This window comes from Sapajus apella, unplaced genomic scaffold (genome assembly GCF_009761245.1).
Source record: "Sapajus apella isolate SASKATOON/1434 unplaced genomic scaffold, GSC_monkey_1.0 scaffold6, whole genome shotgun sequence".
Lineage (NCBI taxonomy): Eukaryota > Metazoa > Chordata > Mammalia > Primates > Cebidae > Sapajus > Sapajus apella.
Window position 1 is genome coordinate 64,673,658 of NW_022436946.1, and position 18,389 is coordinate 64,692,046.

Sequence of the window (18,389 nt, forward strand, 5' to 3'; positions counted from 1 at the left end):
CATGAATTCTTTTAAAAGACCATTGTAGAGCTACAATTTTTCTGATTAATAGTATTTTATAGGAAGTTCATGTGCTCAGGGTGACCAGAGAAACTTTATTCTGAGAAGTGCATTAAATCAAGTAAAAGAGAAAGCAAAAGTTATTAACAATATTATTACATAATGTATTCAGATTATTACAGTTACGTAAATGATACATTTGAGTGTGCAGAATGGTTCTATTCCAATTTTTTAGTTTTAAGGCATGATTTAAAATGGAATTTCAGTCAAACATCTGTGAAACCCATGATTTTCTCTGAAAAACTGATTATAAAATTAGTGTCAAACAGTGTGAAAACCACTACTGTAGGTTGTAAGAAAAACTCAGAAATAAAATATATATTTCTAAAAGTAAAAATTTTATTAAGGTGAACTAAGCAGTTATATAAAACTGTAGTTTTTTGGTCTTAATTCTTAAATATTCTTGCCTGTAAGATAACTTGATTAGTCAATTACTTGAGCATAGTAAAGTGTGAACTTACTATCGTGTAGCTTTGGATTCAGATTTTCAACCTTGCCACTTAGCAGCCACGTGGCACTGGATAATGAATACCTCTAAGCCTGTTTTCTCATTTTTAAAATGAAGCCTTGTGATGGTCAACTGAGATAACATATGGTACATTTTTAAGATTCACTAAATAGTAGCAACTTTGTTGTTGTTATTATCATTATTATTTATGTCAACCTCTCTTATTAATACATGCTATAGTAGAGAACCTAGAGTTATACAGTGTAAATACTTGTTGGCTGCGGGCGATTAAATTTCTAGTATTTAAAATATATACTTGAAAGTCTTCAGCCAGGTGTGGTGGCTCCCACCTGTAATCCCAGCACTTTGGGAGGCTGAGGCAAGCAGATCACCTGAGGTCAAGAGTTCAAGCCCAACCTGGCCAACCTGGTGAAACCTCGCCTCTACTAAGAAATAAAAAAAAAAAAAAAAAAAATAGCTGAGCATGGTGGCACGTATCTATAATCCCAGCTACTCAGGAGACTGAGGCAAGAGAGTTGCCTGAACCTAGGGAGGTGGAGGTTGCAGTTAGCCAACATCATGGCACTGTACTCCAGCCTGGGTGACAGAGTGAGACTCCATCTCTAAATTAATTAATTAAAATAAAAATATATATATATATACTGGAAAGTCTTCAAATGAGTATGTGAACTAGGTTTAAGAACTGAAAAGTTCAGTGGGGTTTGTTTTACCTTGCCACTTTATGTGTTAAGCAGCTAACTTTAACAAACGTTGCTTAACTTTCAAATATTGGCTGATTTTAAAACATTGTCAAAGATTCTCTTATTAAAAATATTATTTATGAAATTATTTGTGTCTTGCTGTATTAAAGAGTTTAGCAAGTATGAAACGAAGGGTTTCCTAACACCAGGCCAGATCTAACCTTTCACTTTTTTCATTTGTCTCACAGGCAAGTACCATTTTGTGCTATGCCTGCATTATTAGAGTCGTCACAGGGTGACAGCGTTGCTTCATGAAACTAGACCCTTTCCTCTGCAAAATAGTATTTGGCACTTTTAAACTGTCTCTCTCTTTTTTTTGTTTTTTTTTGAGACAGAATCTTGCTCTGTCACCCAGGCTGGAGTGCAGTGGCATGATCTTGGCCCACTGCAATCTCCACCTCCTGGGTTCAAGTGACTCTCCTGTCTCAGCCTCTCGAGTAGCTGGGATTACAGGTACACACCACCAAGCCAAGCTAATTTTTGTGGGGTTTTTTTAGTAGAGATGGGGTTTCGCCATGTTGGCCAGGCTGGTCTTGAACTCCTGACCTCAGGTGACCCGCCCGCCTCAGCGTCCCAAAGAGCTGAGATTACAGGCGTGAGCCACCATGCCCAGCCTCAACTTCTAAAGTTGAAAAATATAGGGATCTTTTGACTTCATAATACATAAAATAACTAGTCTTCTCTTTTCAATGTAAAAGGCAGATAAATAACTCCTTTTGTTTTCATGATGTGCGTGGAAAAGAGTTAACTTACATAACCACGGAATTACTTTTAATATGGCTTCGGTTAATAACTCAAGTTAGAAAAGTACCATTTTCCTGACTTTTTTTTGAGCAGCCCCCCCCCTCCCTTTTTTTTTTTTTTTTTTTTTTTTTTTTTTTTTTTTTCATTTCTCTTTCCTAACTTTTAGGTCATTTGTTTTTCTGCATGTTTGCTCTGTTGTTGCTTAAAAGCATAGAACCTATTCTTTCTGACACTTCATACCTACTACATTAGGTATCAGCGTTCAGTACTACTATGCTGTTTACCATTGAAGTCATTTCTTTTATGTATATTCAGCAGATACTTTACTCAACCTGATATTTTTATAGAGGGAAAAAAACACTGTGCTTTTCCTTTTTTCTTGAAAATTAATGATCTCTTTCATTCATGCTACAAGCAAGACCTTTTTCCTCATGTCCTCTTGAAAATCTCTGCCCTTCAACTGGCAATTCTTCTCTAGCAGTATCCCCTTCTGCTTTTAGTTTATTTAAGCAAACTTGTTATTTGGGTATGCTTCATGTAGCCATGGGGACCTGAAGCACTAGCTAGAAAGACATCTCGGTGTAAGCAATTCTTAAACAATCTTATATATAGTACTTGCCTGTCTCTTCTGTTTACAAGTTGTGTATATACAGATGAGACTATATATACTATTTTATTTTTAATAACTGGTTAATTAACCGTGGGTATCAAGATGAGAGATTGGTTACTCTGTTTTCTTTTTTCCCTCTCTCCCATGATTCATTGTTTACCTCTAATTTTGAAAATTCTACTTGTTAGTAATGAAAATTACAAAATGAGTAAGAAAGTACTCAAAAATGTGCAATCATTATTATCAAATTATTTGAATTCTTTTTTCTAGATTTTGTCAGTTGCTGGAAAGAGATGGTGTATTAGTCTATTTTCATGCTGTTGATAAAGACATACCCGAGACTGGGTGATTTATACAGGAAAAAGGGTTTCTTGGACTTAGAGTTCCAGTGGCTGGGGAAGCCTTACAATCATGGTGGAAGGCAAGGAGGAGCAAGGCACATCTTACATGGATGGTGGCAGGCAATGAGAGCTTGTACAGGGAAACTCCCATTTTTAAAACCATCAGATCTCGTGAGACTCATTCACTATCACAAGAACAGTGCAGGAAAGACCCACCCCCATAATTCGGTCACCTCCCACTCTCTTCCTTCCATGACATGTGGGAATTGTGGGAGTTACAATTCAAGATGAGATTTGGGTGAAGACACAGCCAAACCATATCAGAAGGCTAATAGGGAAGGAAGAGTGAATGATGACATCAGGGTTTCTACTTTGACTGAGTAAATAGTGATGTGATTAGGTAAAATAGGAAATACTGGTGGTAGAACAAGTTTTAGTAGGGAATATAATGAATTCAGTTGGGGAATATGTAGATGTGATACACTTATAGGACAATCTAAATGTTAAGTTGATGTTCAGAAAAGAATTGTAAGCACATAGACATAGATTTGGGAGTCATGGGCATGTGGGTAATAGTTGAAGCTAAGAGTCCTCATGAAACTAGTCAGGTCAAAAAATTGGTAAATGAGACTTTCAAAAGAAGAGGGCTGAAAATGAAGTCCTGAAATGAACTATAGACCGTAAGAGATGAAAAACTAGCCGTCAAAATGGTGGGAATAACAAAAAGAAAAAGGCATGCAGAAGAAACAGTTACCAGGAAAAAGACAATGTGTGACTTATCTGCCTTTTGGCTAAGGTGAAGTGAAAAAGATAATGTCAGATGTCTCACATAGTTGAAAAGAACTAAAGACAGATGGAGTTCGTCATTAGAAAATTGCTTTTGATCACAGCAGTTTTAGCAGGATGTTGGAACACAATGGATTGCAAAGTTAGAAGAGTGAATTCATTGTGGTTGAAAAAATGCAGATGACAGGATGCTTGGTGGTACAGAGAAGCAGAGAGAGTGGAGGTAGAATCCTTCAAAGGAATTTGTCATTTTGGGAAATTTAGGAATAGTCTTATCCAGTGCAGAGGGATCAGTTAACGATAGTAGGAGAAAGGGCAATGACTTGTGGAGGCAGATTTTATACTTACCGCATCAGGACACACCTCAACTTGCTAAAAGAGTTATTGAGCTTACTGTGAATATATACTGGTAGGCCATAGCTGGAAATTACCTAGTTAGTACTTAACTCTACTTTTATATTTCTAACAGATTAAGGAATGATATTAGTGTTTTATAGTTCTCATGTGTTTGTGGTGTAATTATTTTTGGAGGTTACATTTATTTCAACAGGTGTTTCTTATGGACAAAGCAATAGTGATATTGAAGCCCTACATCAAGCTTATTGTCATATAGCACATTCATTGGGAGATGAAGATGAACAAAAAATTGAGAGTAACACAATGGAAGATACCAAGAGCTCAGTGAAAGGTCATCCTCAAGAAAATGAAGAGCATTCAAAAAACATCTCTACTATGGAATCTGGTAAAAGCTTATAGATGAATTTTTCAATTAATTTCATATCCTTTCTGAAGAGTTTGTAGTGTAATATAGTTAAAATACAATTTGCTGTAGTGATTTTTCCTCTGTCTCTGAGCTTAATTAAAGAGATTTTTTCAAATGACATATGGGAATTATTGGCTTAACTATAAAATTAGAGCTAAACACAAAATGGAATTTCAGTTTCGTTCCTTTTCTTTTCTTCTTTCTTTTTCTGTCTGTCTGTCTTGCTCTGTGACCCAGGCTGTAGTGCAATGGTGCGATCTTGGCTCACTGCAGCCTCTGCCACCCAGGTTCAGGTGATTCTCCTGCCGCAGCCTCCCCAGTAGCTGGAATTACAGGCACCCGCCACCATGCCCAGCTAATTTTTGTATGTTTAATAGAGATGGGGTTTCACCGTGTTGGTCAGGCTAGCCTTGAACTCCTGACCTAAGGTGATCAGCCCTCCTCAACCTCCCAAAGTGCTGGGATTGCAGGCATGAGCCACCGCACCCAGCCCAGTTTCTTTTCTAACATGCCTTGACCAAATTAAGAAGTCACTTAAATGGACATTTTTTACTCTTTTGCAAGTACATGTATTAAAGTTGTATTTTATTAGAGAACAGTATTTCCGGATCAACAAAACATGTACATAGCGTGCATGCATGGGTGTGTGTGTGTGTATGTGTGCGTGTGCGTGTGTGTATAGATTTTTTTTTTGATACATATATTTGATATTGATATTTGAGATATTTGATATTTCATAAGAAAGGAAGTTTTCCTGGTGTAAGGAAACTTAGGATGGAAAACAGGTTTATTTCATGTATCGTTTTGTTAACTATGTCAGAGAAAATATAATTTTGGTGGTATTATGCATGTAAATTAAGCAGTCTACATAACATCTTTTTGTTTTTACTTCTTTGCCCCCCTTAGATCTGCCCACAGTAGAGGAGCTAATGAAACCTATCAGAATAGATTCATTTGGGGTCAGTGGTTTTGATTTACAAGCTGTCAGGTATGAATTTTTTTGTTTATTGTCTTTGGAAACTTTTAGTCATTTGTTCTATGTAATCTTTCCTAGTGAATGATTAATGACTAATATTACCTTGCATGAGTCTGCCTGTGAGTCATTACTGTCTTCTTTTTATATTGTCCTCACTCAATTCATCAAAATTCTAGTGCTAAATGAAAAAATAAATAGATTTTATAAAAAAGTTTCTGCCACTAAATAGTCCTAAAAGTTTTCACTGAAAAATAGTCTCTCTTCAGCTTTAATAGTGTTGGAACAGTTCATTCACGACGAGGGAAAAAGTGAATTTTATTATGTTTATGAGTCATAGATTTGCTTCTTTATATACCAGTTAGTTTTGACCTAGTCACAGACTGGCCATCATCTCACTGGCTGAGTTTTGTAGCCACAAGAGAAATGGGCCTCATTAAAATGCATCAGGTCCAATACAGTTTAGTGGAACTATGTGTGACCCACTGTCATTCTTCTGCATAGAGTAACACGTCATAGACAGCATTGCTTTTATGTAGCACTGAAATATCATGTCCAGTCTCTCACGTGATCCTCATAACAAGTAGGGAAGGTGCCTTTATGCCCATAATTCAAGAAATGAAACTGAGATAAACTCAATTTACTGGTAGATAACAGCTAACATTTATCACATTTACTTTGGACAGATACTTTACATATATTATTTCATTTAACCTTACAGCAACTCCATGGGTTATAGTCCATTATTATTCCTATTTCCGAGACAAGAAGACTGAAGCCTAAGAGGTTAAGATAAAGCTATTGCCCAAGGTCATACCGCTGTGGACCAGGAACATGGGCCATCCATGTGCCTAACCACTTAAATTGTCAGGTCTTTGATCTCTGTAAAATACTTCTGTGAAATAGCCTGTCATCCATTCGTGTTCTCATTTATTTGTGTCTTCAGTAGACATGTTTTGAGCCCCCTTTGTATACTATATCCTCATGATGCAAATCCACATGTGATGATTTCTTGGCCTTGTTTCTGCATTTGTGTTAGTTGAGAAAAAAATGATGCAGTGTACTTATGCAACAGTCTTGCATGTTCTTCACATGTACCCCAAAACCTAAAATGCAATTAAAAAAAAAAGATGTAGTGAACCTTACACTAAAATTCGTTTACTTGAATGCTAAGTCTAGTAGGCTTCCATTGATCTGTAATGCTAATTAGTATTTTTAAAGGAAATATTGTGCCAACTCATCATTGCTATTTGGGGGTATGTTAGTGATAACGTAAAGAGATTTTCTTACACATCTTGTATCTTATCTTTGTTTTCATAGGTAAAACCATTTTAGTAATAGGAATTTTAAAACAGATTTTTACATTTTTTTTTAAAAGCTGAAAGCAGTTATACTTATGTTGCAGGTATAATGATAATCATATATGATAGAAATCAAGAAATATGACCTTTAGTACACATACCTAAAAAAATTTTAGTAGCTATCAAGTAAATGATCCTAGCTGCTATAACAGAATCCTTGAAATCTTAATAGCTTAACATCATCAAAAATGTATTTCTTGCTCACATCACTATCCTTGGTGGGTCAGTGGGGTTGGATTGGGGCTCCGCTTCACACAGTCGTTTAGGAACCCAGGCTGCCTCTGTCATCAACATACAGTTTTAAGATTGTTACAACATCATCCAACCAGTCAGTAAGGAAAGAAAGAGAAGGGTTTTATACCTTTTCTTTTAACTGCCTTAACACAGAAGTTTCATATCACTTCAGCTCACATTCCATTGGTAGGAACCAGCACATCTAGCTAACGAGGTCCAAAGAGGCTGTGAAATGTGGTTTGTTTCAGTGCGAAGAAAGAAAAATAAATGAGCTTGGTTAGTATCTAGTCAGTCTCTGCCAGGATATACTACTCTAATAACAAAATATTGATTCCACGCTTCTTCATACACAGACCCACTTATCCCCTTCCCCAACCAGACAGCCCCAAGTCCCATTCAGGACTGTACACATATGAAAGGCTAGGATTTCCAGGTGAAGTGCAGTCCTCTTCATCAGGTTTGAGTACGGCTCCTCATTGTCTGCCAATGGGAGATAATGACAAAGTTATATACTTCCAAACCCCCATCCCAATATATAACAGTGGAACTGCAGGAGATATGCCCTTTCAGCAAGGAAAAGTATGAAGAAAATATAGCAACCAGTGTTGCAACTTTGAGAACCACTGGAAAGACCTTGTAAAGGGCCCCTACCTTGGGAACAGGGATTTTCCTTGATTTGGTTATTACTCTATTAAGAAGGAACTACCTTAAGTCAATTATTCCATATAGCCCCTCCTTCCATTGCTTGGAGGATTTGTCCTGTATGTTATCACCATTGGCTACAACTGAAGTGAATTTTAGGTTGAGGGGTATGCCCGTCTTGAGGGGTGCACTCCTTTCTCAATGCACTTCCTGCCTACAGGTAGCTTTAAGTTTCCCAGTCACTGGCTTTTGGTTTTCTTTTTTATTTCTTTCTTTTTTTTTTTCTTTTAAACAGGGTTCTGGTTTCTTTGACATTATATTCTTTCAGAAAGTTCAGTAACCTAGTTGTCTCTTTGGTCCCAGTGAATGCCATGTGCCAGTAACCAGACTTAAAGTTCTTTGCTACCCAGAATCTATAAGGAACTTAAGCAAATTTACAAGCAAAAAACAACCTGATTTAAAAGTGGGCAAGGACATGAACAGACATTTCTCAAAAGAAGACGTGTGCATCCAACAAGCATTCAAAAAAATGCTCAACATCACTAGTCATTAGGGAAATAGAAATTGAAATCATAATGCGATACCATCTCACACAGGCCAGAATAGCTATTATTAAAAAGAAAAAAAAAATGCTGAGGAGGTTACGGAGAAAAGGGAACATTTATACACTGCTAGTGGGAATGTAAAATAGTAACCATTGTGGAAAGCAGTTTGGTGATTTCTCAGAGAACTTAAAACAATTACTACTCGACCAGCAATCTGATCATTGGATATATACCAAAAGGAATGTAAATTGTTCTACCATAAAGACGTATGCATGCATATGTTCATTGCAGCACTGTTCACAATAGCAAAGACATGGAATCAACCTAAATGTCCATCAGTGGTAGATTGGATAAAGAAAGTATGATACATATGCTCCATAGAACACTATCATAAAAAAGAATGAGATCACATCCTTCGCAGCAGCATGGATGCAGCTAGAGGCCGTTATCCTAAGCAAACTAATGCAGGAGCAGAAAACCAAATACTCTTATGTTCTTATAAGTGGGAGCTAAACATTGAGTACATATGGACACAAAGATGAGAACAACAGACCCTGGATCCTACTTGAGAGGTTGGGAGGAGGGTGAAGATCGAAAAACTACCTGTTGGATACTATGCTTGTTACCTGGGTAATGAAATAGTTTGTACATCAAACCCCCATGACATACAGTTTACCTGTGTAACAAACAGTACATGTATCCCTGAACCTAGAATAAAAGTTAACAAAAAAAAGTTTCTTGCTAGACAGAGGGTTTAAATCTGCTTTGTTCTTTCATTGCTTGTTATTCTGTTTCTTTTTTTTTTTTTTCCTGTGTTTATTTGCAGTTCTCTGATATTTGGGGAAACAACCATAAGTGTGAAGATGACACTCTTAATATGATCTTTGCTAAGGGACTGAGTCTCTCACTTTTCAACCAAGAAGTCTCATGAAATCTTGCTTTCTCAGCATTTTTTAATGCTGAATCTACAGCTTGAGTCTATACAGAGAGTGAACCCATTTCTAGAGTTTCTAGATTCCTTCTATTCTCTTTAAATTCTGCTTACAAACCAGCTTATTCTTTCTTGAGCTCGTCAATTTTTTTGGTAATATCTTGTCAAAAGAAGCTAACAGTAGCCAGCATTTAATAACTCCTTGTTCTTTCCACTCATTTTGCTTAGTACTCCATGGTCAACAGGCATGTGGTCTACCTTATAAGCTTTTGTAGATGACAGTTTAGCAGTGTTGTGCCACTGTAAAACATAGGGTGCCATCTCCCCAGACTCTAGTTATCAGTTTCCTGCCACCCAAAACCTGACCTAAGCCATTAACAAGTAAGTTGGGTTCTTGGCATCTCAGCTCTCACATTCTAAAGGGACCAACTAGTAAATGGTCCTATTTAGATGCAAGATGGCAAGGAAATATAGTTTACTTGGTACCCCGCAAGAATGAGAAACAGTTTTGATTAGCATCTAGCTACTGTGAAGAAGGAAGGAACCATTCTATTTCTGATGATTCCAGCTACTTTAGAAGCTTCCAACAGTTACCAAGAAGCCAATCTACATTATATGAAAATGTTAGCCTCTTAAACATTTCTTTAATCTTATTTTATAAATCAGAAAATCAAATGGCCTAATTGACACATGATTAAATATTTTAATACTAACAGTTCCCATATTTTTGGAGCCCCTGTAGTTTGCCAATATTTAACCACGTTTAAAACATTTCCTTAAGTTGTAACTTCCAGATTTTTAACATCTAATTGTCTGAATTGCTATAAGTGCTTTTTTTAATAAGTAGGAGTTATCTTTATTTTTTTAATGATTAAATATGATATGTTTATAAGATCTTAAAATTTAGAATGATATTCTCCATTTAGGAGGAGCAGTGGTCCTTTTTTTTTTTTTTTTTTTTTAGGTCTTTCCATATTTTTTTAAATTATATTTTAAGTTCTATAAAGAGCCCACTTAAACGTTTTAAACCACAAAAATGATTTTATTTTCAGAGCCTGGTGATTTTTCTTTCTACATTAAAATGTTTCCTATACTGTGATTAAATGTATGCTTTTTAATATTTATACTCTATCCCTCCTTGACATAAATTATGATTACTTCTTTAGTTTCATCTAGAAATGTTTAAAATGTTTTTCTTATTTCAAATGCATGTCAACTTTATAAGAAAATGTAGATAAGAGATATATTACAAAAAGTTCACTTAGAAATTTATATTGTATTTTTCTTATATACAAGCAGTCTCAGTCTTGTTTGCTTTGGCCTTTCTGTGAAATAAGTCTCAACATTACCTGTGTAATCCTTTGCATTATACTGCATTAAAATAATTATCTGAAAATAAAAGCAGCTATGCTGAGTATACTCTGTTAACCAAAATTATAAATAATGTATTTAACATCAGAAACTTAATTGAATAGTTAACAACTCATATCTATATATATTGTGCATGTGTGTGTACACACACACATGGTTATTACTGATATTTGAAGAGTTGTACATAGGGTTCATTATCTGTGTCCTGTTTTGTTTTATAGCTCTGAGAAAGTGGCTGAAAGTAAAGAAACTGAATTTGTTAGCTCTTTACCCCTGAAGATGAACCCAAATATTATACCTCAAGACTCACAAAATAGAAACCATTTTTTTGACAAAAATGATGAGAATGTGATTTTACAAAAGACCACAAATGAGAGTATGAAGAACAGCTGTCCAAGAGTAACAGCCACAGAAGAACATGCTGATAAAATGTACCTTGATATTTTGAGGAAAAAAATATCTGTTAATCCCTCATCATTATCTCAGGATGACAGAATTAATAAAGTAAGTACTTATAAATTGATTTGAGATACTGAGAACTGAAGTTATGTAAAGTTATAAGTACTGTTGGTAGGTATGTGCTTTTTAAACTATGCGATCGATTATATACTAACCTTCACAATAGATCTTGGATATTTGTGAGTCTTGTTTATTACAGTGCTAGCCAGTCCCCAAATTCAAAAATACCACCATAACATTAGCTTTCTTTTAGAAGCCATTCTTTATACATTTCTTCCTTTCTTTCAGTGAAATGTAGTCCATAATTTGAATAGTATAAGAAAAAGTTTATTCTTCATTTAGTATGCATTGTTCAGTCTTTCCAGTCATTTGTATTGTAAGTTGGCATTTTATATGAATGCTATTAACACCTGTGAAGAAATTTACATTTTACTGATTCTTTTTCCTGTATTCTTGATCTCTCCTGCTTTATAGTTGCCATGATTCAGACATTCTACTTTTATATAATAATTTTGAATTATGTATTTAAGTCATCTCCAGTTCTTTGTGGAATAAGTCAAAGTATTAATAAATTTTTTTAAAGCATCTTGAGAATTTCAGATAAAAAATTAGATAAGATTTTATGTCATTTCAAAATATGTTCTTTCTTTCTGCTGTGTTCATTCCAGTAATTAAACATCTTGGTTTCTGGCAAGCTAATTTTGCTTTATTATTTTGCTTTAGTTTGTCTCAATGCTAACTTTGAGGGTTTGCTTCAAAATGCTGAAATTCTAATGCATTAGACTTCAAGAATGTTAGTAGTTTGCCTTTTACCAACTACATTATTTGATAATCACTATTGTTTTGCCCTCTGTTAAATATTCATTTACAACAATAAAGTTTATTTAGATACTGAAGAGCTTTTGCTTGTTGTGTACAGGCTTACAGATCTCAACTTAGTTCTGAAGAAGGGGCTGTAATGGGTAAACAGGTACCATACAAGAAGGCCAGAAGTGCACCTCCTTTACTTAAAAGGAAACCCCAGAGAGGATTATATGCATCAGTTAGGAGCTCAGGCTATGGCAAACCCAGTTCACCACTCAAGATGTTTTCTACTCTTGAAAAGAAAACTTCAGAGGACATTATGAAAAGCAGAAACTTGAGATCTATTCCCACCTCCAATCAACCTAAGAAAAAAGGTAATCATATACTCTTTTCATAATAGAATTCTATGCATTTAGTATATTATTTTACTTTCCTTGTTTCCATGGAAGAGAATTAATCTTAAGGTACTATATTCCATTTGTAAGATGCAATTTACAGGAGGCAACAGGGCCTGACACAGGGTGGTGGCAGTAGAGGTGATGAAAAATGGTTAGATAATGTTATACATAGAAGGTAGAACCAAAAATTTGAAGAATTGGTTTTGGGTTGCTAAGATTTCTGGCCTGAGCAACTGGAAGAATGCAGTTACACTCAGCTGAAATGGGGAAAGCTGTGATTGAGTATATTTGACAGTTGGGGATAATCTGGGAGTTTAATTTTTGAGATGATAGTTTTGAGCCATCTATTTAACATGGAAGCAGAAGTGACAAAGAGGCAGTCAGATATAAAAGTCTGGAGTTTGGGAGGGAAATATGGACTATAGATGCCATTTGGGAGTTGTTGAAATCTGACTTAGAGTACCAAGAGAGTGAGCATAAGTAGATGGAAAAGAGCGAGCCAAGGCCTGAGGCTCCTGAGCATGCTAACCTGAAGCGGTCGGGCAAAAGAGGAGGAACCTGCAAAGGAAACAGAGTAAGGTTGGAAGAAACCTGACAGCGTATGGAATCTTGAAAACTAAGTGAAGAAAGTATATTGAGAAGGACTGCTCTGTCATTTGCTGCTGAGAGATTAAGAAAGATTAGGACTGAGAACTGCCCTTTGGGTTTAGCAAGAAGGAAGTGATCAGTGAAATGGACAAGTAGTTTCCATAGAGAAGTGACTGTAAAAGGCAAATTAAATGGGAGTAAGTGGGACTAGGAGGAGTGGAATGGTGCTTCAAATTATAGACCATGCTGCAGATAGTTGTAAAAGGCAGCAAAATAATAAGACCAGTAGCTGACAAGGGAGGTGAGACCAACAGCATTTTTGCTTTGCTTTGTTTTTCTGAAATAAATGATTGTTTTGTTTGTATGATATTAAGACAGATTTGATAGAAAAATAACTGACAATGTATAAGAGTGAGGGAAGAATTTCTGGAGCAGTGTTTTGAGTAGAGAAGCTATAATGGGATCTGGTGCACAGTGGAAGAAGAAGGGTTGACATTAGACAGGAACATGGCTACTTCCTGCATTCTAGGAACTGTGGAGGCAGATAGGAAGGGAGAGTATATGCTGGCAGGTGGATAGATGTGCTAAGGAGAGAATGTGGATGCTTTTTGTGATAGCTTCAGTTTTTTCTGGGAAGTAGAAAGCAGTATCATTCATTAGATGGGAGTGAGGATTGGACAGAGGTGTTTTAGAGCTTACAAGAGAAGAGAGAAGATAGGAAGTAGCCATCTAGGAGAGTTAGACTGTCAGGAACCAAGAGACTCTAATTAAAGTTAGTGATCATGAATTTAAATTTAAATAACAAGCTATTTAACAAGTTAAATAACCAACTTGTTTAAGCAACTGTACTTGGTAAAACAGTTGGGTTTGACAAGAAATATGTGTGAAGCTGATCATGGGTGTAAGAGTGATTAATATGGTTGACTGTGGAATTCAAGTTGAGCAATGAAGGAAGAAAGGGCATCAGGGGAGTGTGATACAAGGCGCAACAGGTACAATCCATCGACTATGAGTCATAACAGGGTCAAAGGATTGTTGAAATCTGGATACCAGAGAATGTGAGGTGGGGAGATAGAGATGATAGTCAGAGGAAGTGATTAGATTAGGGGATGAGATTGGGGAGTGGTTACATTACTGACAATAGTCTCGGAAAGACCTGGACGGTGTGGATGGGAATGAGTAGCTGAGATGGAAAGAAGTTCAAGGAACCAAAAGCCAGGGAGTTGAAAGGATTACCTATGAGTATATTGAAATTACCAAGAATGAAAACAGGTAGTTTTCACAGTGAGTGAAAAAGAAATGAGAGGAATGATGAGGAGGTTGCTAGATAAAGAAAGTAACATTTTTATGAGTAAAATGAAATAACATTCTTAAACTCATTTTTCATATTTTAAAATTGTACAGCATTTTTTGTACAGCATTTTTAACATCCAATGAAACACATTACTAAAATTTATAGTGAAGTATAATGATGGATCATAAATGTTTTTATACTGAACTACTTTTTCTCATTAGACTATTAAGTATGATACTTTTAATCTGTTTTTTATTGAAGAACTGCCCAGAGCAGTTTTAGTTTTATTCAGAAGAACTGTAATTCCTTTGGGATAGTTGTTACTTGTCAAAGATTGAGTTCTCCAGGAAGCAGAGTTTGAGATGAGATTAGTGTTAGAAAGTATTCAGGAGGCGGTTAAAATTAAAATCAACATTGGTTAGGATGAAGAAAAAGCCCAGCTACTGAAACTTAAACAAATAAAAGGCATCTTTTCTTTTATGTATCAGAGTCCAGAGATAGGCAGTTCATGGCTGGAAAGCTCATGCAAAGAACCAGATTCCTTTTTCGTTCCTGATGCAAAATCCTTAGTAGGTGACTTCTGTCTTCATTGTCACAATGGCTACTCCACCTCCAGACCCTGTGCATGAGGTACGGTGAAAGGTAAAAGACAGATGCCCGCCAAATCATCAACTTCATAATCAGGAAAGTTTTTGCATCCATCTTAATGACCTTTGATCTTGTGGCCATCAGTTGCATGTAGTTCAGAGGGTCGAGTAGTTTAACTATGTACCTTACTGCTTAGGACAGAATTAGATCTTTGTTAATAGGAAGGAAGAGAAGGTTGGCAATTAGCAATACCAGCCATGTGGTGGTTTTCCTTTTTAGTTTTGATTAATTTTCTTTGGCTCTAACTTGTATTTTTATTTTTAGACTAAATTTTTTTTTTAAAGGAACACTTGCTTATTATTTAAAATTCGAAAATACAGAAAAGTAAAAGAAGAAAGCAATGATTTAGCCAGAAACAACTGGTGTTACGCTAGGTGAGCAGATTCCATGGATCTCGCTATGTATATATTTATATAATGTAAATGCGAATGAATGGATGGAAGGAGAGAGGCAGACATGTATAAATGGACAAAGTATTTTGTAAGAATGAGATCACACTTTGCAGGTGCTTTTAAAATAGAGTATTAGATCTAGGTTTACTTATATCTGTAAGAAGAAAGAGAAATTTCATCCTAAGAAATGGTATATCTGAAAAGATTCCTTTAAGGGAAGAAATTATGAAAAACACTCAAAGGTTGCTGTAACTGTAGTGTTGTTTTCTTTACCGCATTTTTCAATTTTAGACATTAGCAATCTATTCCTTCCCTTCTTTGGAATATAAAGTATATTATATCCACTACTTACATGCCTCCTGTATTTTTATTTTATTTTTACTTTTTTTTAATATACTTTAAGTTCTGGGGTACATGTGCAGATCATGCAGGTTTGTTACATAGTATACATGTGCCATGGTGGTGGTTTGCTGCACCCATCGCCCCATCATCTACGTTAGGTATTTCTCCTAATGCTATCCCTCGCCAATGCCCCCACCCCCCTTCTATTCCTCCCCTGGCCCTTAAGATATATTTAGTATATTCTCTCCTACAACCTTAATGTCCCTCAGCTTTTGGATTTAGTTCTTGGTTCTGATTATTAAAGAGACTGAATGCTTTTCACCTGTCTCTTGGACATAGTTTCTCCATTCTGGAATTATTTTGATTGGTTTCTGTTTTGACTGACTTTTCTTAATGCATTGCTTTTTCAAGAAGGTTTCATGGATTTCAAATTCTGCAGTGTTCTCATGTTTAAATTTCATAGTCAAGCAAATGTTCTTTCATGTGTAAAAGGAGAAAATACTGTTCATGTGCCATTATTTAAAGTAATTACTTGATACTTTAATCTGTTGAGAGAGAATTCAATATTAAGAATTCAAGAAGGGAGAATTCTGGTATAAAAGAACAGGCAGACTACAACTATGAATAAGAACATGTGATAGGTTGAGTATTACGTATCCAAAATGCCTGGGACCAGAAGTATTTCAAATTTCAGATTTCCTTGGATTTTGGAATATTTGCATTATATTTACCAGTTAAGCATCTCCAATCCAAAAATCCAAAATCTTAAACGTTCCTATAAGCATTTTTCTATAAGCGTCATGTCAACACTCAAAAAATTTCAGATTTTAGAGCAGTTCAGATTTTGGAGTTTCTGATCTGGGATGTCCCAGCTGTACTAGCTGCCTCACCCTTAGGAGAATCATGTGCTAGCAGATCACACCCCATTCATTTAACTCCAATGACTTGGAAGGTTTAAAAGCCTGTTCTTACAATGGCTGAAAACAGTCTGTTCTTACAATGACTGAAAACAATGAACGCTGTTAGAAATTTCTCCAGAAAACTTACATCCATCTAATTAAATATGATTATAACTCTATAAGAAAAACCTTCACATAACCTGGAAAAATAATTGAAATGAAATCTTTTGATGAGGGATTGTTGGTAATCTGTTTTTTCTTTTGACTATTCCATATTTTCCAAATCTTTAATAATCATGTGTAACATTTGTAATTAAAAAATAAACTCTACATTTTAAAAGTTAGCATCTTGAATAAAATATTTTAAAGATGTAAATTTTGAAGTTCTTAATTTATCTCTAAAGCAATCAGATAATGTTTATTGAACTTTCAACTCAGGGCCTGTAGTATTTGAATATGGAGCTTAGGATCTCTTCTAGATATTCTTCTTAAACATTGTTTATTATTAACTGAATAATATATAGAATTATTTATTTGAGAAATCGCAGGTTACCCTAAAAGCTGACAGTTGGAACAGAATATATAGTAATCACAGTTTTTGCTAATTTAATTACCAGGTTTTTATAGTAGTGTTAATCTTTTAAAATCAGATTTAGATTAGCAGTTATAAAATCCTCTATGAAATTTCTATTATTCCATTGATACTGTAATATCGTGATATACATTGTTTATTAAAAATGTGCTCTGAAAGCACACTTAATCTGCATCAAAATGTTTCATAAAGTTATCAGCTGCTCCTTGATTTGTCATTTAGAAATTTTGATTATTGCTATGAACATTTAACAGAAGAATTTATTTAAAAGTAATAAACTCTGAAAGTTATCCCTATTTACATTCTCACGTTTATTTTGCTCCATTTGTCATTTGACATGAGTCTTGGGTTAATTGGCCATCTGTGTCAAATTTAGGAGAACGTTGATTATGGGGTGGCAGTTCTGAATGCCATCAGTTATAGGGAAACAGTGAAACAGCTGTATTATAGTGTAGTCCATCAGCCTATTTTGAGATCCTCATTTTATTGTTTCCATTGTATTTGTAGTTATTTGACACAGTTGATGAGTAAACATTTAACTTTACATTTGTGGTGCATTTATAATTGTTTATAAAATTTAGAAATCTTATCAGGAACAAAACTCATCAAGTCTGCAGCTTTGGATAAACCAGCTCCCAAAACTGAAAGTTGCCTGGCTACTCCTCAGAAGTTTGAAGATCCCACAGAAACTGATTTCTGTATTCACCTTCACACTGTAAGTATTAAATTCAAAATTAATAATTATAATGCTTTTATGTTCAAAATTATATTAAAACTAAATTATAAATAATATAAGCATTTGAAATGTCTTTTCCTTCAAGTGATACTGTAATCACTCTTACTGAACAGTTATTGATTTTCTTATATAATAGAACATTATTAACCATGTCCTTTTTATTCCTTTTTTTAACCACCTGTGTTCAAATCTCATACATAAGTCCACTATAATGAAGTAATACTTCTTCTTGAAAGGATTACTTAGGATACCATGGTGAGAACAAGGAGAAGGAATTACTTATGTTTAAAAGAGTACATGAAGCAGAGGAAAAATGGAGAGGTGCACAAGCCCTAATTGAGCAAATTAAAGTCACATTCTCAGAAAAAGAGAAAGAACTAGAAAATAAGTTAGAAGAACTAAAGAAGCAACGGGAAAAAGAACTCTTCAAATTGAATCAAGATAATTATATTCTTCAAGCCAAGGTACTAGACACATTGTTCTGTTTTTCTTTATATTTATTTAAAAAAAAACAAAAACAAAAAAACCTGTACTACCTGCTAAATACACTGTCATCCTTGGTTACTAGAGGTGTTTGACCTAATAAATTTGCTGTATAAAAATATAGTCATGGTTCCAAGAGTGATTCCTTACATGAGAGCCTAAATTTTGAACCTTTGGGGAAAAA

General features: G+C 35.1%; 1 protein-coding gene across 4 annotated transcripts in view; it reads left to right on the plus strand.

Moving 5' to 3' along the window:
* Positions 1-18,389, plus strand: part of CEP162 (centrosomal protein 162) — a 109,501-nt gene that overhangs the window by 30,642 nt on the left and 60,470 nt on the right. For all 4 annotated transcript variants that reach the window (XM_032275347.1, XM_032275348.1, XM_032275349.1 and 1 more), the window contains 6 exons: positions 4,301-4,492; positions 5,420-5,501; positions 10,792-11,074; positions 11,949-12,207; positions 17,568-17,701; positions 17,959-18,186. In XM_032275347.1, coding sequence (XP_032131238.1) covers positions 4,301-4,492; positions 5,420-5,501; positions 10,792-11,074; positions 11,949-12,207; positions 17,568-17,701; positions 17,959-18,186 — 1,178 coding nt within the window. The remainder of the gene's footprint in view (positions 1-4,300; positions 4,493-5,419; positions 5,502-10,791; positions 11,075-11,948; positions 12,208-17,567; positions 17,702-17,958; positions 18,187-18,389) is intronic.